The sequence below is a fragment of the Aplidium turbinatum genome, chromosome 17, assembly GCF_918807975.1.
Source record: "Aplidium turbinatum chromosome 17, kaAplTurb1.1, whole genome shotgun sequence".
NCBI classification, from domain to species: domain Eukaryota; kingdom Metazoa; phylum Chordata; class Ascidiacea; order Aplousobranchia; family Polyclinidae; genus Aplidium; species Aplidium turbinatum.
This window is the reverse complement of record NC_137488.1, coordinates 17,251,708-17,276,053: the sequence shown is the minus strand read 5'-3', so window position 1 is coordinate 17,276,053 and position 24,346 is coordinate 17,251,708. Positions and strand designations below refer to the sequence as shown.

The window sequence follows — 24,346 nt, the reverse complement described above, 5'->3', positions numbered from 1 at the left end:
CGTTTGTTGAGTAAATCAAGATTGTGAATGTAGAATCGTGATTAAATTACGTCAAATCAATGCTAAAAACATTATGCTGGTTGCCAGGCTCCCTTTCTTAGGTGTAAAGTGGTTAGAGCACTGGATCAATCTGAAGGAAAACCATAATGCTAAACGCATATTCAGCAAACTTTTCAAAACCTCAGAGGATTTCATTTTCAGCAAACGTTTGTGAAAATAGCTCATCAATATTATATTTAAATTTAACAAGATCTGATGAAAACCGTTTAACTTTCAAGTTTTGGTATTTTGAAATCTGAATTTTGTCTTCAAATAGGCTCATTTCAATCTGTAAAAAGCGTCAACAATGTTTTGACTATGATGTCATAACATAGGCATTGCTCAATGCAAGTTGTACACTAATAAATGGAGTGAAGTTATGAGGCAAGCTTCCGATGGGCGTTGGCCATTGGCTGAGCGAATTCAAGTCCAAGTTTTTAGAGCACACTAACTCGTCTTAAAATGGCGTTTAGATTCGACCGTAAAGGTAGGCAAGCACGTTTGCGTTTTTAGATGATTAAATAGGGTTGTTCTAAATTAAGACAAACAATTTGTGTCGAAATGAAAAGCAGAACTTTATGTCAAATCGAATACTGAATATTTTGTTTCAAACAGCTTTAGTAAATAAATGGTAGGATTGTGGTAGTAATGGTGCGATTTAAGCAATAAATGGTAGGAATGGTGCGATTTAAGCAAATAACGCAGACAACATCTGTGGCCTCTCGCCATGTCTTTGCCCTTTGGCACAACCTTTCAAAACAAAATTTTGCTTCGAGTTGTTTTCTATTTTGGTTTTAAGTTTTTCGAAACAACTTAACAAAATTCTTTACCAAGAAATTTGATTCGACATCAAATGATATGAAAGCATAAATTTTACATTAAAACGAAACAACTTAGCCTATGTCGAAATTCATGATATTTTTCCGTTGGACATTAACCGTCGATGATTTTGTCTCAGATGTGCATTTCAAACACGAAACGATAAAATTCTTTTTTGCAACGAAATCAAGGAAAACAGTATGCGTCAAACTGGAATATTTTCATTTAGAATAGTTCTGTTCAATTTGATGCGAAATATCTTTATTTCAGTTTAAGTTTTTTAATGATAATAATATTCGTATTTTTGTGTAGCGCTGTCTCCATAGCAAATATGGGCTTCGTTGCTCTCGGTGATTCACAGATTAAAGAGTGTCATGAGAATTTATTTTTATGATCACTTTTTATAGAGTTAAATTTTATTTCAACTAAAGAAAAATCGTTGTGAAGAAAGGGGCGTTCTTCCCGGCTATCAGCACAAGGCTGAGCACTCACTAGTACAGCGAGCAACTGCGATTCGCCAACCATAACGGTGTAGCTTCCACGCTAGCCATTCAGACTTTCCAATCAACAATATGTTTCTCGGCAGCCGAGAAACATAAAGAAAAATCGTTTGGAAAATCATCACTTTGTTATGTTTTGCAGAAAAGTTTATTAAAATTTTGTGCTAATTAGAATCATTCATAACCCAAACATGGCCACGGCTGAGGTCATAAAACCAGACGCGAGTCACGTGATTAGCCCAGCCATCCGCCCAAGTTCAAAGGGCATTGTCATGTCTCCACGACCTCTGCTGAGTGCAGGTATGATACTAACGATAAGGGTGTTGGATAGTGCTTACTTTTGAACGTTTAATATTCTTTTAGCTTTACCCAGTCTCTGACGTATTTTAGCTTAGTTTTTGTCTTTCACGTTCATATTTGTTTTTGTCGAAAACCCATTTGAAACGTAGTTTAGGACCTACGTATGCCACAATTTTGAGCTATTGCTAGAACTGTCTTAAATTGTTTTATTTTTAAATCATTTGATAGAAAAAGCAATCGTTCAATAATTTACCAGGTAAAAATGGACGGACGCTGCGAAGCAGCATGCAACTTCTTTCTGCTCGTGCATTTAGAAATAATAACCAATCAGCATCCAGCAAATCAAGCACAGTCATGCTGACTGCAAACCCTAGCCTCACATCAGCAGAAGTTGAAGCCATGATCTCTCAGGTGAAGTTACCCGAACTGAACTTCTCTTCGGCCTTATTTTGTTGCAACTAATTTTCAGGTTATGTTGATCACCACCCAGACAGCAAATCAGTCACTTTTTGCATTGATTCAACGTCTGTAGACGTTAAATCATTTACTGGGAAGGCATTTACAAACATTTAACCATAAATAAGTGCTAAAAATGAGTTTGGGCTATACACATCCAACAATTAATTCCAATTCCGAGAAAAAAAAATACATCAAATATCCTGGAGCAGGGTTATGGAATAACATTCCGAAACACATTACAATGTTGTCGTTTTATTTATTCAAACAAACATCGAAAGCAACTCATCAAAGTATCGAAGCTGACTTATAGTACAGTACTGCTTACATTCAGTGCTGATATGCCATACTGTATACTGATCTGTTGATGTGCCGCTTTTCCGTCTCTTTTCCTTTAACTTCTTGTTCATACGTAGCATATTTTTTTACACTAATCGTTAGATTGTTTATTGCAAACAGTAAAATATTATTTGTGGAAAAACCTTGACTTGCAAAACTGCATGTTTTACATTGCCTCTCGATGTAGTCCTAGCTTCAACGTAAATAACAATAATAGCCTATGTTATAGCGCAATAAAGAATAGCTCTGCGATAGTTGCCGTATTTTCATTTGCAGAAAGTTCATGAAAATGCTGATGCATTGAGAAAAGCATTCAAAGTATATGATGAAGATCACTGCACAAATGTTACAAAAGGGGAATTTAGACGAGTCATGGATAATTTTTGTCTTCCTTTGACAACAGAGCAGTTCAATAACTTGATGTGCAAGGTTCGTAAAAAGCTCGGAATTTTTGACTACTCACTAAGGTTTTGCAAGCGATAGCTTTTTGTTTCAACTTGAATTTGATTGTCCAGTTGAGTGGTGACGAAACACTTATACAAAAGGACATCGGTTCGACAGTCGACACCTACCAAGAGCATTTGACTGTCTTGGCCAAACACTTAATGTTATGCTTGAGAGTGGACACAAAGATTGGCTCTTTTTTCACGTAATCTCCATCTTCAGCCACCAGCAATCATTCAAAGGCTTAATATTGTACCAGAAATGAAAACAAACTTGGGACTAATGCCGTAATCTGGTTCAGCTTAGACATTTATTTTCACCCTAGTCGAAAACTTCTTTGATATGCACAGTTTTATCTAAGCTCTTTTTTCCTCAGATTTCAATCAATCCGAATGGAACGATTCCGTACATAAAGTTTCTAGAAAAGTTTTTAGGAAAATCTCAAACTCCCACTAAATTACCAGTTGCAAAATCTTTGAGTTTTACTAACGGTGGTCGTGGTGAAGGAAATGTGTTGCGAGAACATGCGGACAAGCTAAAATACAACGTCAACATTGGTAAAGCTCCCAAAGAACAAAGTAAGTCATATGCCAGTCTAGTCCTGTTCGCCCCGTTAGCTCAGTGGTTACGCGCCCGGCTCAAAGTCACACGGCGCAAGTTCGACTCTCGGGGTGTGCGCTTGAGCAACGCATTCTGGACCGCTCTCCTTTCAACGGCACTTAGTGCATGGAATAATACGTAGTCAGCTACACATCAACAATAAGCGGAAACTTTACTCTGTCAATCTCGATAACCGGCCCTGCGTCAGTGACGTAAAGCCTCTACGAGTATGCAAAACTGCCAGGGGTTAAACTCTCAAAGAAGCTTTCTCAGTGCGAGGATAAAGAATTCCCCAATCAATGAATCAGTTGGTTATCGGTAGTTTAAATCTTACCAAGTTCTGGTGAGATGAGGGCACAGCTCACTACTTTTCCTTGAATGCTTCACTTCGAAAGCTCAAATTTACATTCTGCTCTACAAATGACAAAACAGCAAACTGAAGCCGTTGGTTCAATACTCGAGTATCTGTTGAAAAGTGTACCCCAACAACAGCTCCCCATACATAGGTAGCCTACGAGCGACTAAAAACGTTTTTACAGACACGCAATATTCGACTACAAGCGGGAATTTTAATCGGGCTTCACCAGTAGTTTAGACTACCTTTAAGATTAGGAAGTGTCTTTTATCTAAGGATCAATATTCCAGCAGTTAATCAGTATTAACAGTCGTGTTGCCTAGCTCCACTTTGTGATGTTTCGTTTCTTTCTTTTTTGAGAACTGTGCCATATTTGGAATGTATTGTTTTTGCTGTCATGGTCAGAAATAAAAACAAACTGCGTTGAGATACAACGTCACATTGTTATAGGCTATTTCCTAGTGTAGTAGTGTGCTTTATGAAGATGCGTTTGTTACAAAATCAGAAGCTTGTTCAAATTGTTCACTTTACTTCATTTAATACTTCATGCAAGTAATTGTTGCTATTACGCAGGTATAGACGCTATTGAAAGACATTTGCAGCACAAAATTGCGGATAATCTCAAAAATGTGGTGAAGGGGCTACGGTTGTTTGATTACAACAGGGACGGACAAATCCAACGTCATGAATTGCGACGTGTGCTTGATAACTATTGTTTGAAGCTGAGCGACTCGCAATTTAACAAGTAAGTTGAATTGTTCAGCATGTTGAATAATTCTGATCCAGCTCCTTGAAGAAGTCATCTAGTGTGATGGAGGAAACGTCTGTGCAGATGTTAGTGCCAAATGACGTTACGTTAATGCCAATTGCACGATAAGTTGGTTCACTGCAACTTGGCTAGACGTTGAAACGATGTAAAAACGATAGCGTTTGTTACTTGGATAATTTGTCGTACGATTAAGTTCGTCACCCACCATAGCTTTATATATTTCCGGTACCATAAAACTGGCCATCAAACAAGGTCAATTTTAATGTTTAGATATTTGAATGAAACTGAAGCTAAGTAATATTAGCGGAAACGAAATTTCGATCGTAAAAGTGAAGGCATTATCAGAGTATGAACATAATCATTGTACTTCAGATTATGGGCTCGTTACGATTACCATCACGTGGGTACGATTGACTACAGAGACTTTTTAAGGAGACTGGGAGTGAATGCTGCAGCCACCGATCGACAAACTGTGACCAACAACTTTGACGTTGAAGACAGCGACGGTTTGTCTTATTTGCTAACACCAAGTCTTTAGAAATGAGAAAAGGACTTTATTTTATTCCAATGTTCTAGACAATTTTTTCATCATGTCGAACAAAGATAAAAAATTGAAGAAGTTAAAAAAACGTTGTTAAAAAAAAAGTTCATTTTTAAGTTAAAAAAAAACGTTCATTCTTTAATGTTTGCCGTCATCCTGGTGTGGTAAAAGAATTTACCCTCGGCCCCAGAAGCAATGGAGAAAAATAATTGGCTTTGCATTTTTGTAAGGCTACATGTCGAAAAGTGAACCAGCTCAGTGGCCGAGTGGTTTCGCCTTCGGCTCTGGTGCTGGTAGATCTGAGATCGATTCCAGGTCGGGTCAAACCGAAGACTTTAAAAACGGTACCGATTGTGTTCTATCCTGCATAGCGCAGTGAGAATGAGTCGGGTAATAATGTGATAACATCGTAAACCTGATACAAATTAAAAATGAGCCCTGTCGCTAAAAGACCTTAGCTGTTGTAGAGCGACAATAAATAAAACCATAACATTATTATTATTATGTCGAAAAGTGAAGCAGCCTTCCAGCTAAACTTTGAGTTATCTCAGTCAAATACTATAAAATTATAAAAATTTAATGCCATACATGAATGGAGTAGTGGTTTTGGCAGTACCGTAGCCTAAAGTGCATGACTGTTTTGTAGCTAACATGACGCAACACCGAAGAAGCAACTTATTTAGTCTTACGTTATTTTATTTTTAAATTTTAACTTCAGCGCCTTGGGATGCTAAAAAGAAGCGGCTTGAAAGGGAGAAAGATGTGACTGATCTTGTTCTCAACCGGAACAGGGATAAAAACAAGCGGAAATGTAGGAAAGCGGACAAAATGTCATTTTCACAAATCGAAAAGGAATTTCGTAGTAAGGTTAGTCTTGTGATCACTTAAATGTTGTAAGTTTGTGTTTGTAATATTCCATCCATGTTAATCGTATTAATTAAATATATGCTCGTTTTATAGATTTGTAATTGGTGTTTGTGTGATCACGTTAGTTGCTTTTGTAAAAGGCCAGCTTACACTCTATTGGTTTTTATGCGTAGCGGACATAACGGTATGAACATTTGCCGTTATGTAACATAACGGCAAATCTACGTGTCTATGAAGCACCAGTCAGAATGCGATTAGACATTCTGTCAAAAATTCATTGCTTACAATTTCCCAGATTTTCAAGCGAGACTTAGAATTACGCTAAAAGCCCGCGGTATTTGTACAAATCAAGTGGATTCCAGCGCGCGTGACTTCAGAGAGAGTGCTCGGGCGCTACACGTACACTCCAACTTGCAATATTTTATGAGCAATCTCTTATAACTTTTGTATAAACTTAGCAAAGTTAAGCATATTTGACGAAGTTCCATGTTTGCCTAAACCGAGAAGTCAGTTTTGTAAACCATAAACTTCGCAAAACTTGTTTTATTTTATTTTTGCTGTAAACATTTATATATTGTGAACTTTGATAAAAACAGAATGGCCCACCACGACATGACTTTGCAGGTTTGCGATTAAAATTCTTTCCCCTTAAACCTTGTTGCTTGCCCTTTAGATGCAGAGTAATTACCAGAATATTGAGCGGGCTATGATGGCTTTTGACACATCATCGGACGGATTTATTGCGATAGATGACTTGAAAGCTGTGCTCGATAATTTTGTAATCCCAACTACAGACGACGTTTTTCACTCACTGATGTACAAGTAAGCCGGCCTTCCGTTTTGTAAATTCAAGTATTTAATATTGTGATGTTTCTTATTTCATTATGCGTTCCACATACTGCTTATCAATTTAATTTTTTTTTATGTGGTTTCGAGTTAATAATGCAAAGCTTTCTAAAGTAGCTTTCTGCCTTCTGCAAATCGCAATAAAAGTTAAACCTCACTCCTGTTGGTTTTGACCACGCTGGTGTCATCTGCATTGGAAATAGAGAATAGAAGGAACAACGTCCTAAACAGCAAATAAGTTGTTTTTTACATTGATTCAACGTCGTTTTTTATCAATGTAAAAAACCGACTGATGTGCTGTCTGGGGTTGAACTGCTTTGAACGGAAGTTTGTACTGCTACCGCGAGATTCGCACCGTTTTCCCTTATATCAAAATTGCATGCTCCTTTACTGTAATTCCAGTTACAACTGCTCAAAAGCATGCAGTTTAGGCAAAGAGAACATTTTACTTTCACCACACTTTTTAACGTCCGCTGAATTGAAAAAGTAACTTGTTTTAAAATTACAAACTAAAAATTCAAATTTTTGTTTCGGCACAACACTTGTTAAGAATCCTTGAAGATGGACTCAAAGATTGCGTTTCTTGACTTTCTGTTCACGTAATTCAAGTTATCAGTCTCAATAAATGAGCAATAAAAACATTTCAATTTAATTTTTACCTTTTCAAAGATTTGAAGTCCGCGGTACAGGAAAAGTGTCTTGGGAGCAATTTTTGTCCAAATTCCAGGACCCACAAGGAAGAGGAAACGGTCAGACTCTTCCCATCGGGCAAAATCATAAGGTACAAAGCTCAAACCAGTCAAAAAAATCCAGCACATTTTGTTTCTATTCATACTATTCTGTGGTTATATATGAAGTCGTATTACTTTAAATTAAATTAGTTTCGTCGTCGTCGTCGTCGTCTGAGCTTCTGGGGCCGAGGGTCTATCCTTTTACCACCCCAGATTCACGATGTTCCCGGACTACACTGGAAGGCTGCTAGAGAGCAGCCAGTCTTTAGTTTCATCATCCATGACGCGCAGACCTTCCACTCCGTTAGGTGGCTTGAAGATGGTACAGTCATTGATGATGTGGTCTGCGGTCTGTTCCTCGGCACCACATTCACAGGAGGAGGAAGAAGCCATTCCCCATTGGTGCATGGTTGAGCGGAAAAGGCCGACGCCCGTACGGAGACGGTTGAGGCGCACCCATGCCTGTCTCTGTAGTGTCAGGCCGATTGGGCGTGTGTCGGCGTCGGGGATGAATGAATGGAGTTTGAAATGAATGGAGTTTGAATTAGTTTGAAAGTTGCATTCAATATTGTAAAAAATGGCAAGTGTTTAGTTGTAATTGAACTCAATATTGGTCAGTTTAAAACATTTTTTTTTCATATAGCTTTTAGCATATTACTCAAAATTATCCAAATACAAACAGTAGTTACAACTTTGTACGATAAATTCCAACCGACATACGCAAATTTTATAATGAATGCACAAAAGTTGGTAGGGTGTTCTATTACAGCACAAATTGTAACCAACTTTGTGCGTACAATGGTATATCAACAAACTGCATTTGCGTTGTTTTTTCGCCACCAACTTCAAACCTACAAACTGACTTCAGGTTAACCCAATGAGACAAAGCTTGAGTGACGCCACCACGCCAGAGATACTGAACCTCCTCAAGAAGCACGTCATAGGCAACTTCTCAACACTAAAGCAAGCTTTTCTAGCTTTTGACGAGGTAAACGTTTTTTTACATCGTTTGTTTGTTTTAATGCAACTAAAAACAGCCCGTTTGTGTCTTTTTTGCTAAGTAGGCTATTGTTTGTGATTGTCTTGTGCTAACACGGGCTTTGCTTAATAGTAACATAAAATTGCGTATTAAAAAGAGAGTGAAACTGTTCACCAGGCATTTGATAAATAAAGTAACTTGCGTTCTTCTGGTGACTATTCATTTGATAAAGTCAGTCGTGCTGACTGACGAAACGTCGGTAATAAAAGCTAGATCCCATCCTTAACATCAGGAGGTAACCTAGTAGCCTATAGTCACCAGAAGAACGCAAGTCACTTTATTTATAAAATTGCATATTATTGAAGTGCTTTTTGATGCTTTGGAAATTTTTGGCGACAGTTTCTTACATTGTATGTGATGCGTTTGACAATAGTGCTGTCTTTGAGTTAAATCTTGGTGTGAAAACTAGAATGGCTGAAACAACAACAATTTAGCACTTTCAAAGTGTCATGTCAGCTTCTGCAAGATCTATCGTTACTTTATTTGTTTGAGAACTGTGTACTTAATAGTATTATAATTAGTCGTGGAGAATAAAATGATAGGCTACAGTATTAGGCCTATAGCCTTGGTCTATAATTTATTCTTTTATTTTTGTTTTTATTGATGGATGAAATACTTCGTTCTGTCAAATGAGTTGTTGAATGCTTTTATCTGCAAGATCTATCGGTTAATTTATCCAATTAAGTCCAATCATTTTTCAGAATCGAAAAGGGGTAATAACGCGGAAAGATTTGCGGCGTATCGTGGAGACGTTTGCCATCAAATTAACCGATGAAAACTTCAAAGATTTATGCGTACAACTTGATCCAGGCCACACCGGGCTTATTCCTTATCACAAGTAAGATATACAAACTCAATAAAATACGACCTACAAACTACGCAAATTTCCTACTTCAGCAAACATGCAATAACCCTTGCGGTTAGACATTACCAAGTTTTGCAAAACAGACATCAAAACTGGGTAAAAACAGGGTGAAATGGAGAAAAGGGATTGAAACAATTGCTGCGCGGAAACAATCGGCCACCCCCACTAGTGGGGAACCAACCGACGATGGATTATGATGATGATGATGATGAAAACTATAGAAGACAACAAATCTACTGAAACCTGTTTTAGTTAAAAATTAATAACTATGTTTAATTTTGATTTCAATTTATATTCTGAAAATCTGCCACAGAGCCTACACTGTTTTATATAGATCTTTGAGGCAATGTACCCGGAGACTTTGCTTCACATTTGTAATTGTCCAGCTACATTATACTTTTTTACGCTATGCTCGGTCAATAGGGGACTGTTTGTTCTTATTTGATTTCTGTAATTCGTGGTATTATTTAATGTGATGCAACAATAGAACGTTTAGGTTGCTTTATTTGTTCAAATGTTCATTGTGTACCAATGCTTTCTGTAGCTTTTTGGATTTCTTCGAAACTAAAGAGTCAGTTTCTGCCCACAAGTGGTTGTTCTCCGATCACAAGTTCAACGAGAAGCAACCTCCTGCCATCATGGCTTGGGAAACGATCGAAGAAATTATCAGAGAGAAACTATCCGAAAACTATCGACTGGTGAGTGAAAAGGAAACATTTTAAACCCAGCAGGATTTTGTCACTTTTCTCTGTTTATTGACATACTACTGCCAGTATATTGCATGTGATGGCTTTTGCTTTTATTTTCGTAGCCTATATGTTGAAAGATGACGTGGTCGAGTAGTGAAAGCACCTCGTTTACTTTCGGAGGACCTCGGCTCGATGCCTCGCCGAGACCATAACGATGTGTCTTGGCACGACACTAAAATTCATGTTGATTACATGGTCTGTTGGTGATTTTCAAATGGAAAAATTCAGTAGACTATTTTATTGAATATGATAGGATTACCCTGAACAAAGTAATTTTGTTGAATATCAATTTAGGTGGCGGATGAATACGCGGCACTGGACACTGTCGGAGACGGATCTATTTCTCGGTCTCACCTACGGCGTTTGATTGACAGATATGCGCTGCCTCTTTCTGACGACCATTTTAATAAGTTAGTCAGTTTCATTTAATTGTAATACTTTCATTCATCATCATTTCCAGTTGGTATCAGATTTATTGAAAGCTAATTCAATATATACTTCTGTGATTCTAATTGTAGTGTCCTAACCTTTCCTTGCGATTGATAATAATGAGGTATTCAGATACTAGAACTCTTGTTGCCATGACAAATGGCATTCTTCAAAAATGTAAGTTTCGTAGTTTTCTGGAAATAGAGTAGAAAAACACTGAGTCTGATTCTAAAGCAGCAGATTGTTTCCATCTATGTTCTAATTTTGTGTTCAAGGTAAATGCACGACAAAGTCTTTTATTGGGGTTCTCTCTTGCACGGCTTGACTAGGCATGTAGTTCTCTTCCAGACAGGAAAATTAGTCATTTTGCTGTCTGGGCAGATATGATTGCCTACCCCATTGTTTTTTTATTTGTATAAGTTTTTTAATGGTAATATTATTATTATTAATTGTAGCCGAAACCTTTTGTTTCAAAGTAACCCAAACACAGCGTTATCGGTCGCATGAAACAAAATTAAAACATTATTTATTTATTGGACCCAAGAAATCGTCAGAAACACAGCCTCAATGTCTGCAAACGTTAAATCAATTTAGAAAAGGAATAATTTGCTAACTGGGAGAGTCTTCCTACCTTTTGTGTTCAAATATTTTGCTTAAAATCTGGCCTATTCTTCTTTGTTGTGTTTGAATTAAGTTAATGGAACTTTACTGTTATCTTGATTTTGAGCAGACATTGAAAAACGTCGAAGTAATAAAAATAAATTAATTCAAATCGGCTTTCATGGCACAATGCACTGAGATGTTATCTTAAGGGGGTTTGTTTTTCCTTTGGTCAAGGTTGAATGAATAAAGTTGGTATGATGTAGAAAGTCATGAATAGATAAAGATCCAACTGATTAAAGATTTTCAACGAAAAATATTTGGAACATAAGTTTGTTCTCAGTATTTTTCTCGAAATCTTAGTTCAAATGTCAGTCAGATTTTTGCTCTTGTGTCGGCTAAGCGGCGAGAACGTTTGCACGGAGCTCAGAAAAACGTTGATTTGACACTTACCGAGAGCACGCTGCAATGTTTTGACAAGACACTTAAAGATACGTTTACATCAAAATTAGTTACTTGGCTTTTCGCTTGGCATTGAGCACTTTTTGTAGTATTAATAGTATTTATTCTTTGAAGACGCGTTTAAATATGTCCACAAAGATCGCCTTCTTTGGCTGACTGCTTAATTTAAATTTCAACCACCGGAATTCAGCGTGGATACGACAAAAGCTTGCTTTTGTTCCTACAGATTATGGCTTGCATGCCAGGAGGTGGACAAAGGACGAATCATGTTTGTTCGCTTCCTGGATAACTTGGGGATCGATGTCCAGCCAGGAGATCTGGAAGGAACAAGCACTCGCATCCACGACCAAAGCAATGCCACCGAGATGCAGAGGATGGAAGACCAGCAGGACAGGTATGGTGGATTTGACTTGCAACGAGAGGTGTGGAGGAAAGACTAACCCCTTCTGTTATTTATGAAAAGTAAACTTTTGACGTTGAAACCAAAGAATTGAGTTTAAAAATAGGGAGTTTTGGCACTCAGTCAGAGCCGCTGAGAAGCTAATTTGGGCCGGCTAACAATGACATTCCTGAGCTTGCAAAACAAGACACCGCTTATACTGTAACAAATACCTAGAGAGGGGAAATGGGTAGCTTTAATATGATGGACTTGATGTGCACATAATTAACTTGTATCAAGCTTAAATTCAATGGATTGGTAGCAAACACGCTATAGCAAAATTATGTAACGTTTTTCTCTAATTTTTTGGTCCTCTGGAAAGGTTCTGGTCTTCCGGACCACTAAAATCATCTTGGACTTGATTTCAAAGTATCCCTTGGCCCTCTATTAACGCTACTGTTGTCATAAAAGGCGATTCTGGTGGGCAAAACACCAAAGTCGATTGCTGTGAATTGTTGTTCAAGTCAAGTGCTGAACAAATTGGAACTTATTTGGCATAAAGTTGATGGTTGTAACTATTTGGAGCCAATCCTGGCTTGTGATATAAAATATTCTTTTTGGAAACTCTTGTTATTTGCTTTGCAGAATTGGGGACATTACGAAAACCAGCTTGAACCACACGAGAACATTTTCTGCAAAGACAGTGATTACGAAGCTGAAGGACAGAATGGCACAACATGATACCGGGATTCGTAAAACATTTCTTCGATACTCTAAATCTGGCAGAGGAAAAGTAACCAAAAAAGATCTAAGAAAGGTTTTTATCTTTGAAAAATGCCTCGAATAACTTCATTCAGTCTTTGCATTTTTAAGCTTTTTTGTTTAAGTTTCCCATTCTGTAGTGACACATGGCGCAAAACATGTGTGCCATTGGTCTACAGTTTTGATCTGTGGATTATAAATTTTCATTTCACAATATGGATTTCAAATGCACCATCCAAGTAGTTTTCAATCAGTGTGCCACACAATTGATTTGTGATCCAGTGATTCAACAAGTTGTCGGCTGCATAGCCGTGTAATGAGGGTCTTGGTAGGGTACTCGAAAGGGCGCCGGTTCGACACCACTCAAAAGTACATGGCTTTGGCAAGACACTTAAAGACAGAAATAGGAAAAATAAATTTATCTTACAATTTTTCAGTTTATGTAAATTGCAGATTTAATTCCTGATGAGGACTCACGTACGTGTCGAAAACGTTTGAGTTATTATGTTATATATTTTGTTTGCGTGTAATACATTATGTTAAACCTACTAAGGTTACTTTGTTTTGCTTGTCTACACTTAAGGAAATGCCTGAAAGTGGACACGAAGATTGGCTTCCTTGCCTTCTCGTTCACTTGATCTAAATCTTCAACCACCGGGCGTAAGTCAGGATATGACAAAAAAACAAGTCTTTTTTCTTGAACGTACGTACGTCCTGAACGCACAAACAGGAAATGATAGAGATGAATAAAACAGTTTCTTTTACTTTAGAAACTTAATTTATCTAAGCCTTTTTAGAGTTGTTAAGCCGTTTTGATATAATATAGTTTCGGGAGAGTTTGCTTTCTTGTACCAAAGACAGGCAAGACATAACAATACAACATGGTTGAGCATATAACAATATATTTTACATATATACAAATAGTTTTACAGTCAAACGTTTTCGGCTTAACTTAAGCCCTCATCAGGAATCTGAAAATATTTAAGAAATGCAATAAATTTCAACTTCATGAAGGTAACTAACTAACTGACTATAAACATCAATGATGCCTATAGTCAGTTTTGATATAATCTTGCGAAGAAAATCTTTTATATTTTTTAACCACAGAAAACCTTATATTTACATCGAAAAATATTGAAACAATGAAACCATAACAAAATTTTCCAATTCTTCAGATGCTTCAGGACATGGGGTTTGTAATGGATGACGTACAATTTCTTGAACTCACCAGGCTCCTACGATTCACGGCTGGAGGTCTCAATTACTCAGACTTTATTGCTAGTTTCCAGGATCTCAGAACAAATGGAATTGGACAGGTTAGCAATTGATGCTCATAAACCAAAAAAGAAGTCTAAACTTTGCTTACTTTCCTTTATTTTTCTATTAAAGCTTAAAAAGGACTATATGCATATTCGAAAACGTTTGCTATTTTATTTTTGTTTGTCACAGTGTTAAATGTTGTGGTGTTGCTCAGCTGTGTTTGTTTACTTTTCTTTATGTCTATAATAAGTTTTATTGTGTGTTCGAAAAACGTTTGCTAAAAACGTTTCGAAAACGTTTGCTATTTTATTTTTGTTTGTCACAGTGTTAAATGTTGTGGTGTTGCTCAGCTGTGTTTGTTTGCTTTCCTTCATGTCTATAATAAGTTTTATTGTGTGTTTCTTGTAACTTTTATCTGATCATAGGAAACCATATTCAACATGAGAGGTCGAAGTTTCATCTTTTTCCACCACACAAATCTCCTTGTCAGAACGAATAAAACACCTTGTCTAACGTTAGTGATGAACAATCTACCTTTCGACCATTAAACAATTGCTTTGTTATTGTTTGCAGGAGTTGGAGCGTGCAGGCAACCACATTGTAAATACGACCAATGTCAAGTATATGTCAGCTGCTGAATGTTACGAACAACTACTGGAAAGAATGAGACAGAACTTTGGGGTAAGTTGTTACCTTTCAATAAACACGACCGCTCCTATTTCTGGAATAATGTTGTAGCCTACAAAGTATTTGCTATTATAGCCCCAAGAAAAGTCAGTTTTTACGCACTGTTACATAACACAACTCACTGTTACGCTTGTAGATACTGCAGAATAGCTACAGAAACCCACAAACGTAAAGGAAATATTGAAAAGAGGTGTTAACACGAGTAGAGCTATGTGTACAAGTGACAAATCACTGTAGTAGTTACCAAGTCCTGCTGCAATAATTACGAACTACTCACAGCCACAGGGATGCACTACGTGATCAAGCGCACGTGACTCGGTGCAATGCACTTGCACTAAGGCAATAACTGTAACGCAAAACTAACGTTACTAAACCGTATCATTTCTCCCTTATAAATGAACGTACACAGTAGCCTACAGAACGTAGATTGTCAAGTGAAAGTACACATCGTTTTTCTAAAAAAAAATAAACTAAACTTCTTAAAAAAAACAATAACGTTCAATTAAAACCATCCGAATACATTTCATCCATCAGCTTTGCAGTAGCTTTTTAACATAAGAATTCTCGTGAGAGTATTCTGTCATGATTCTGTTTGTATTTGCTAAGCTTTAAACTCGTTTCTTCAACGACCTTAACAAAACAAAGTAGGCTACTGCCCAATTCATCATTAGACCAACCAATGATAATCTTATTACTTTAAATGCCTTCCGACGAGTAGATAAATTAGTTAACAAACATGTACTTTTAAAATGGCGAGCTTACTGTTCTGATCTTGGAGTTTCTTTCATTGTTGAAGTCATTGCTTTGAAAAGCACACTGTGATGCTTTATATTGACATATTGTTTTCTTCACAACAGAGTGTCCGTGCTGCCTTTTATAAGGTCGACGATGACCACGATGGTGTCCTTACCATGGAAGAGTTCAGGAGGCTATTGGATAACTTTATGTTTATTATTACAGGTACCGTTTCGTAGTTTCATGCCGTTTACATGAGCTATATTGGTAAAGTTACAGTTGTGTTTTAAGAAACCGATAAACATGCTCTCATTTAGAAGTTCAACGAATATACTTTTTTTCTAATGTTAAACCCATCAGTACATTTCTTTTTTGAAAATAAATCTTCTTAAAAGTTTCTATTAAAAATCTTTGTAGTTTGGCATAGACGGCACTATTCTCCAGCCGGTAAGTCGTTCTGTTTTACACAGGACTGATCTTCTGCCTGGGTAATTTGCATAGATGATTAGTTTTTTTGCTATGCAAGGCCAAGTTAATTTTAAACTATTTGGCTGATTGGCTTTGGTATACGGGTGTACACTGTACAGTGTACTGTACACCGATATTTTTCTAAAGTGTAATTGGCTTACATTGGTTCATTGTTACATTACAAAACTATGCTTTTTACTTGAAATTATTAGTTTGTTTATTGCAAGGAAAAGATAATTTCTGTAACTTTTCTAGTTAAAAGGTTGTTCTTGTTTTTTGTCATTTCTTGTGTGATGTGTAGATGAGACTTTTTTTGAACTTCTTCGAATGTTGGGACTTAATCGAAAGTCTAGCTTGTCCTACCACGATTTTCTTGAAAAGTTTGAAATCACCGACAAAGCTGAAGGACATCCCTGGCTAAACTCACAGCACAGGTTGGTTTTCTTAAACTTAAACAAATTTCTAATTTGTCCAAATAATATTTTACACCAACGTGAACATGTTAATAGCGGGGTGAAACGAGTTTTGAGGTCGTGATGCACACAACAGCTATGTTAGAACTATAGTAACACTTCACTGCACTAACTAACACAAATCAGTCTGAGCACTGTATGGGGTCAGACTATATAGCCTACAATGCATTCCAGTTAGGTGTAGCAGCTTGCTTGCATTCTCGTCCAAAGTACATCCATTCAGTGCTGTATGTGTTTGATCATTGCCAAGGACAAGATTTGCTTGTGATATTTTTTGTTTTAGGCTAATATTGTAATATTACTCAACATGTTCAACAAACGCCTCATTGGGATCTCTGTAAACACAATTGTCCAGTTTCAATAACCGAATATTGTGTAAAACACCACCATATTCATCTTAACCTGTGGCATGAATGTTTTGTTTGTCGTATCCAGGCTTACACCCGGTGGTTGAAGATTTAGATTAAGTGGACGGGAAGGCAAGGAAGCCAATCTTCGTGTCCACCTTCAGGCATTCCTTCAAGTGTCCTGCCACAGACACAGCCGCATGCTCTTGAGTGGTGTCGAACCGGCTCCCTTTCGATTGCCGTTCCAGTGTTCTCACCACTCGGCTATGCAGCCGACAGTGGCATGAATTATACTTTTGTACACTGCAGATACAACAAGACTCGTAGACCATCAGAGCTTGCAGCGGACAAAGTCCACGAATATTTGTGCACGAAAGCAGAACAAGCTTGGACTGATATCGCCAAAGTCTTCCAGAACATCAACGTCACTGGAAACGGGATTATCAAAAAGAAAGAGTTGCGTTCCCTCCTGTACAGGTCAGTGTGTTTCTACCCACCTTACAATGCTGGTCCTATTTACATCAATTCAACGTCTGCTGATGTTACATAAACAAGTCGCTTAATACCGTTTTATCTTGGCAATCAGCAAATGTTTAACTGATCTTTTTTTGTATTATCCAGGCTTTATGCCCAGTAGTTTTATATTTAAGTTAAGTGGGCAGGAAGGCAATTGTCTTGTCAACCTTCAGGCATGCCGTTAAGTATCCTGCCACAGCTGAATGCTCTTGAGCGGTGTCGAACCGGCGCCTTTTGAAGCGTCGTAACAGAGCTCTCACCACTCGGCTATACAACCAGCATGAAAACTGAAAATGAAATTGAAAATACAGTGGCCCTTCAATAAACACGGTTTTTTAAAAGTGTCTATTTGAATTTTTATAGGTTTATTCTTCCAATGTCGCATGAACAGTTCCAAAAGTTGTGGAATAAATATGACGAGGAAGGAAAGGGCTTCATCACCTATCACGACTTTTTACAAAAGCTGGGGAAGCATCTGGCTCCTGGAGATGATTTAGGTTTTAGTGCTTTGCTTTTTAATTGAAAATAGAACTACACATTGTACACTGCCGACGGCCTTAGAGATTTTAAATCAAGGGATGCGAACTACATCCGCTTTTTGCTTTTCCGCCACAGTTAAAGGGTTCCTTTTTTCTGATTTACAAAATAATGCAATTATTTATAGGTTATGTAAAAAAGAGCGACTTTTTGTCATAGTTTTTTTGTTGCTCTAGTTTTGTAATTAAGAAACTGTACCAGAAGCAAATTTGCTGCAATAAACGGATAAGTACATGGACTCTTTTTTGTATCCCATGTTTGTGGTTGAGGCTCCCACGGCAAGGGTCGAAGCCCTCACTCTGAACTAAATTGAGTTTACTACATTTATGATTCGTCTACTATTCAGTAATCAGTATCCACATGCCAACAAGACTTGTGAATGCATGTTCTGTTCTACATTCAGTGCAGAAAAATGTACGAATCACTTACTTTTTTAAACTAATCAAAGTGACATTGTATGTTTTGTGCTGCTTACACAATTCACAATCTTGTACAGGTCTTCAAGGAACAAGCCGAAAAATGGTTGAAGAAAACTATGACAATGTTAAAAACCACCACAACTTCCAACAGGCCAAGCACGAAGAAATATCTTACAACCAAGCGAAGTATTCTCAATACCTGTCAGCTGAAACGGTGGAAAAAGAATTAAAGTGAGCAAAATCTATTCGTTTAGAACTCAAGCTCTAATCTGCCAATTGTAAAATAACATAATCTATAGCCTATCTTTATTTCTTTTTGTTTGGTTGCACTACAGAAGATAAATTCTGCTTTGATAGGCCCACCCCAGAGAGCAAGTCAACTGATTTTTTACATTGGTTCAATGCAAAAAACGGTTGATTTGCTGTCTGGGACGTTTTCATTCATGGTCCAAAATACAATGAGCAAAACCTTGTTCAGAAGAGAGACTTTTTTATCTCTCTTTTGAGCAATGTTTTTTAAAACTTAATAGATAAATATTCAGTTTTGTGAACGAAGAATCCATGATCAAACAACACTAGTTCGACTCTCGGTGAAGGAAGTTGAGCAACGTATTTCAAAGATAGGTTAATTCAGCGACATCTAGCGGATGGGATAGTTAGCAGTATGTAACGTTGCAATAACAAACAGCGGTGACCGCGCTTGTCTCCGTAGTTAAATATTTGAGTAAAAAATATTCAAACTGTTCTAAATTAAGCTTAAGAATATCTCATTCTGAAGATAATATTATCCTCCATATTAAGCAAATGACCAAATGGGGCACTTGCAATATGTTGCGTTAGACTTGTCCGCCCCGTTAGCTCAGTGGTTGTGCACCCGGCTTAAGATCACGTGGCGCTGGTTCGACTCTCGGGATGTGCGCTTGAGCAACGCACTTCAGGACTGCTCTCCATTCAGCGGCACCTAGTGAATGGAATAATTCCCGGGCAACAAGACTTCAATAATCGGAAACTTCACTCTGCCCATCTCGGTAACCGGCCCTGCGTCAAGAGCCTCTACAAGTATGCGAAACTACCAGGAATAACCAATCAAGGTTTTGTCAGTCCGTGGATAAAGATTCAAAACCAACCAAACCAGACTTAGAGCATACAAGGACAATTGCACTTATCTCAGCTTTCCCTGACTTGGCGTAAATTTCATGACTCGGCACAAATTTTTACTAACTTCGTGTGTTTGTTTGTCTTGATTGCATCAACGCCATTTGTTTCTTCAAGGGACCGATTTCGGGAATATTATTCGGATTTTGATAAAGCGTTTCGGCAAATGGACAAAAACAAAGATGGTTACATCACTATTGCGGACTTGCAAAGAGTTTTGCTTCAGTTGAACTATTTCTTGGACGAAGAGCAGGTAGCAAATCTTTGTGTTTAAATTTGCCAGTTTTTTTTTTTATAAACAAACTTCAAAATCACTGAAATCAAATGTCTCAAAATGAACAAATGTTGATTATTTCACAAAATCTTCTTCATATAAGTTCTCTTTGTTTGGAAGCAGGTCAGAAAGTACATTTTGGCAGCCCAGACTGGGCTACAGGCCTAAGCCTACTATCCGTAAAGCAAGTTTGCAAGGAAGTATTTTAAGAATCTTGTTGCTTTGCCTTGTCACCATAAACAACGGTCTGCTTTTCAGGTTTCAAGAAATCCCGATTTGTCACAGTAATTTAACCTAATCTTATAGTTTAAATCTATTGCAGGTAGGCCGATGTTTTTTTCTCAGCACTTTATGTGACAGACAGTTTCTGAACACCCTGCAAAATTACCATAAATCAATTCTTTCGATACTGAGTGCTGAAGAGAAGCGAGATTGAATGTGATTTTATTGATATGATCTAGCAGGGTGTCGAACCCTCTTCTACAGACTTATGCGAAGCGATCACTCTATCCACTAACCACCATAGTAGTTTTGCTGTGGTTCTGCCGTTGACTACATTCCTCTATATTTTTGAAAGTGCGGAATGATGCATTCCAGTTACTTTTCTTTCCACAGTTCCTCGCTCTTTTGAAGCGCCTTGGACTTCCAACAACCAAAAAGCGGTTGTCATATTTCGATTTTCTTCGCGCCATTGATGACGGAAGAGCGTCAAAGTTCGGAAGGCGTCGGCAAGGTTCGGCTTCCGCAAGACGAGAACCGGTGACGTGGCAGGCCTATGATCACTTGACCGTGGAAAAGGCCTTGAATAAATTGAAAGATAAAATCACTGTCAACTACGACAGCTTGAACGCGGTATGTAACAAAACTGAAATATTAAAAAATAAACATAAAAAATATCACCAACATCTTGTTTTACGGCAGTTTTCCAGCAAGCTGTGCTCACAAAGTGCCGGAATTTGCCAGTTTTGTTCTCTCAACAGCACTTCTCCAAGTTTACCTCGATTCTAGTCTACTAACATCACATTTTAAATATTAATTGACCTGTAGAAGAGTATCTTGGTGTTGCACGTACAAAACATTAATTAAATCTGGTTTAACTTTGATATAAATGCTTAAGAAACGGAATATTTTTGGAAAAGTTTTAACGAAAAAAGTTTTTAAATTGTTTATAAAATAGTTCACCTTTACGTGTTTTCTTAATATTAAATCCGTTTTAAATGATTCGGTTTTCTCTTTTTTGCACAAGTTATTTTTAAATAGCAAACGAAAGTGGAACCGATTCATTACATCACCATGCCACTTTTCTGAAAAGTTTCTTTTGCCTTTTTTGATACGTGGTTTGATATTTTTAGGCTTTCCGCGCCTTTGATCGAGCTCAGACTGGTTTGGTCAACATTTCCGACTTCAGAAGACTTTTAGACAACTTCTGTTTTCCGTTGTCTGACAAACATTTCAAAGCTGTGCTTACAAAATGTAGGATAACTAATGGCAGTGGAGCATTTTCGAATAAAATGATCAACTGGATTGTTTTCCTGCAGGATTTCTCTTTAATAAAAGACGTGGTAAGTATTTTGTTAGTGACTTTTTATTCCTGAAAGAAATCAGAAAAAATTATTAAATGTACATGCAACATGCTTTGTCCCAATATGGATAAATTCTTGAAACAAAACATATCTACTTCTATACAGAATAAACACCATAAGATAATTTTCATCTTTACGTTTTTGTTACGTTTTCTTAACTTTTACTGATCTATCACGGTCTTTAGCAATCATCGATTTGGAAATTAAGTGTTCAATTTCCAGAAACTGAAAGAATGGACGGATTATGTCGGAAAAGTTGCCCCTTCGCAAACGGTACAAGCGTTGAGTGCGGATGAGATCGAGGAACGGTTAAAAGAGGTCATTAGTGGTCGCTATTTCTTGATTGCACGAGCATTTGCCGACACAGATTACGCGAAAATCTACGTCGTTTCCAAGGAAGATTTCCGTGACATATTGAACGATCATGTCATGCGCCTCACAGATGAACAGGTTTGTTGTTTTTTGATTTCCATGTTATAGTATCCATAACAAGGAAAAGTCATAGCTTCAATAGATAACGTCAAAACAGTCAGTAAAAGTCTTCTTTGTCGAAGTCCTTGGAAGACTTCTTTAGGCTTTAGATTCAAACTTTTACCTAGAATTTGTACCAAAAATGCTCAATGGAGTTAAAAGGACTCTACACGCAAGCTTAAATAACCAGAATTTTAACGATAAAATTTGATTAATACAGACTTTCATCTTACTGACAACAACATTTTATTTAACTGGAGTAAAAAATACGCGAAAAAAGAAGCAATGCGTTTAGTAAACATATCGGCATATCACATGAAACTTTAGGAGAGTTGTTTTTTTCACAAAAATTACCATAGGCTATCAGTTATTTGTAATCTTTTCTTAACCGTTTCCTATACTTGATTCACAGTATTCACAAGTATACAGAAGCTCATTCTAAGCAATGTTGTTAAGAGCAACTTTTGTCAAAAAACGACTGTTTGTGATTCTTAGCTATTATACCACCGTCTTTAAATCCTGTACAACAGTGGCTTATCGTGTTAACGTTATAAAGCAATGGCCTAATCATTGTCCCAAAGTGGTGTAGCCAACATGACTACAGCTATTACTGCAATAGTGACTGGAGAGAGAAAAGAGGTGGTCCATTGCTGAGCTCGGTAGAGGTTTCTTTGATTGATTCTGTTAACAATTCCGCAGATCAGTTTTACTTTGATAATTCGATTTAGTAGACTTTGCATCTGAAAAGCATTTGCAATGAACTCGTATACAATACAAACGCGCTGAAATATAAACCGTGATAGTTGATTGTGCGTTTAAAAGCATCAGTAATACAAAGTTTAGATAATAATTGTAGCACTTGGATGCCAAAGTAGTTTATCTATAATTCTATAAAGTGATCTTAATAGAGTGAAGTCCCACTTCTATTGATTGATGAAAGGAGTTGCACTGAGTTTAATGGACAAGCTAGAAGTCTTTATAAGCCTACATGTGATATCGAAAACAGTTAATATTATTCCTTGTACTTTAGAGCAGATAAAGTAATGTGCTCTTTTATAAAGCTTGTTTGCTTCTGAAGTTCTGCAAACTAACGTTTATTGACAATTTCTCAAAGAATGGACTACGGCTTCAGTGAAAGCATACCCCGTTATGACGTCAGTCGCATGTGTCCAAGCGGCAAAGCCATCATACGCAGGCTTGCAAGTCGCCAGCTTGACGCAAGTCGTTTGTCTTTTTATTGTTTCATTTATTCACTGTCAAGTTTACATCACCAAGCAAGGTGCATCGTTCACTATAGCAATCAGCCTCGCGACACGAGACACGAAGACTATGCCACAATACATATGCGTATTGACAGTTGATCGTAGTTACATAATAATTTATTATTACAATAAGATGTTCTGCGTAAAATACAAGCTTTCCTGTAGCTGTTTTATTTCTTTTTATTCGATTTTCTTTGGTTGCATTGATCCATATAATAAACAAAATGAAAACTGTGCAATGCAAGCAGCGGCATAGTTTAGCTTGATAGCGTCCTTCAATTCTTATCGTACTCTTGCTCATAGCTTTGATTAATGCATGGCTGGAGAGGTTATCTTTAAATTGTGGTTCTAAAATGTTGTCACCGGTGATATATTTCTCTCACAGTTTGATCGTCTATGGGCAAAGCAAGCTGTGAACGAATTCAACAACTTGGAATACAGAGAATTTCTCAAGAAATATGAAGGAAACACTGCTATGGCGAAAGAAGAATCTCTTGTCCCACCAGCCACTGCTCCGGTAAGTGTGAAAAACTCAACTAACGACAACAGATCTTTTCACATTGATTACCAAATCTAATGACGTTGAATCAATGTAAAAATACAATTTTGCTATTCGGAAAGTGTTATTTTGCATAAAATCCTTTGTAAAAGTAGCCTACGCAAAAGAAAGTAAAAGATTTGAACACAGAAAGCATTATTATAAGAGACACTGTTTCATCTCGAGAAAAAGTGTAAATTGTGAATCTATCACGATTGCATCTACAGAACCTGGAAACGGAGCAACCAAAACAGGTCAAATCCTCCGAGGCCTTACAGCCACAACTGTCCGTAGAAAGCCTCCCAGCTAGGCCGACCAGTCGACTGGTAAGTTTTCACCTGAATCTTGAGATTATCAATCACGATTGTATAATACTTTTACCTTAGAAACTTTAAAAATAAATTCTTTTTAGGGGTCTGCCGGAAGCGTTGTTGCCCGCAATATGAGCTTCATGGGTCTTCGTCCTACAACGCCCTTAGTTAATGCGGACTCTGCGGAAACCAAAGTCAAATCTCTAGTTTATAAGAATTGGCAGGAAATTCAAAGAGAATGCAAGAAGTTGGACCCAAAAGGAACGGGATGTATCTTGCCTGACGAATTTGTAGGTTAGTGCTGCCATTGGACTTCTGAAATTCTACATTTTAAGCAATAAGCGTGGATTAATTAACCTACTTTGATGAAGTTAAATAACCTGATGCGTTCTACTGGTGCAAGTCAAGCTAAACTATCA

At 37.4% G+C, this 24,346-nt stretch overlaps 1 protein-coding gene across 1 annotated transcript in view; it reads left to right on the top strand.

Moving 5' to 3' along the window:
• Nucleotides 1-416: 416 nt before the first annotated feature.
• Nucleotides 417-24,346, top strand: part of LOC145786365 (EF-hand calcium-binding domain-containing protein 6-like) — a 29,720-nt gene continuing 5,790 nt past the window's right edge. The window contains exons 1-30 of the mRNA XM_082598008.1: nt 417-526; nt 1,531-1,658; nt 1,915-2,069; nt 2,730-2,882; nt 3,274-3,475; nt 4,426-4,597; nt 4,994-5,127; nt 5,881-6,029; nt 6,703-6,851; nt 7,545-7,656; nt 8,475-8,594; nt 9,347-9,483; nt 10,055-10,208; nt 10,554-10,669; nt 11,977-12,144; nt 12,775-12,946; nt 14,067-14,207; nt 14,725-14,832; nt 15,696-15,798; nt 16,343-16,475; nt 17,171-17,338; nt 17,741-17,874; nt 18,411-18,564; nt 19,606-19,741; nt 20,378-20,614; nt 21,115-21,324; nt 21,568-21,795; nt 23,464-23,595; nt 23,844-23,942; nt 24,029-24,221. Of these exons, the coding sequence (XP_082454134.1) occupies nt 1,550-1,658; nt 1,915-2,069; nt 2,730-2,882; nt 3,274-3,475; nt 4,426-4,597; nt 4,994-5,127; nt 5,881-6,029; nt 6,703-6,851; nt 7,545-7,656; nt 8,475-8,594; nt 9,347-9,483; nt 10,055-10,208; nt 10,554-10,669; nt 11,977-12,144; nt 12,775-12,946; nt 14,067-14,207; nt 14,725-14,832; nt 15,696-15,798; nt 16,343-16,475; nt 17,171-17,338; nt 17,741-17,874; nt 18,411-18,564; nt 19,606-19,741; nt 20,378-20,614; nt 21,115-21,324; nt 21,568-21,795; nt 23,464-23,595; nt 23,844-23,942; nt 24,029-24,221 (4,378 nt within the window). The 5' untranslated portion in view covers nt 417-526; nt 1,531-1,549. The remainder of the gene's footprint in view (nt 527-1,530; nt 1,659-1,914; nt 2,070-2,729; nt 2,883-3,273; nt 3,476-4,425; nt 4,598-4,993; nt 5,128-5,880; nt 6,030-6,702; nt 6,852-7,544; nt 7,657-8,474; nt 8,595-9,346; nt 9,484-10,054; nt 10,209-10,553; nt 10,670-11,976; nt 12,145-12,774; nt 12,947-14,066; nt 14,208-14,724; nt 14,833-15,695; nt 15,799-16,342; nt 16,476-17,170; nt 17,339-17,740; nt 17,875-18,410; nt 18,565-19,605; nt 19,742-20,377; nt 20,615-21,114; nt 21,325-21,567; nt 21,796-23,463; nt 23,596-23,843; nt 23,943-24,028; nt 24,222-24,346) is intronic.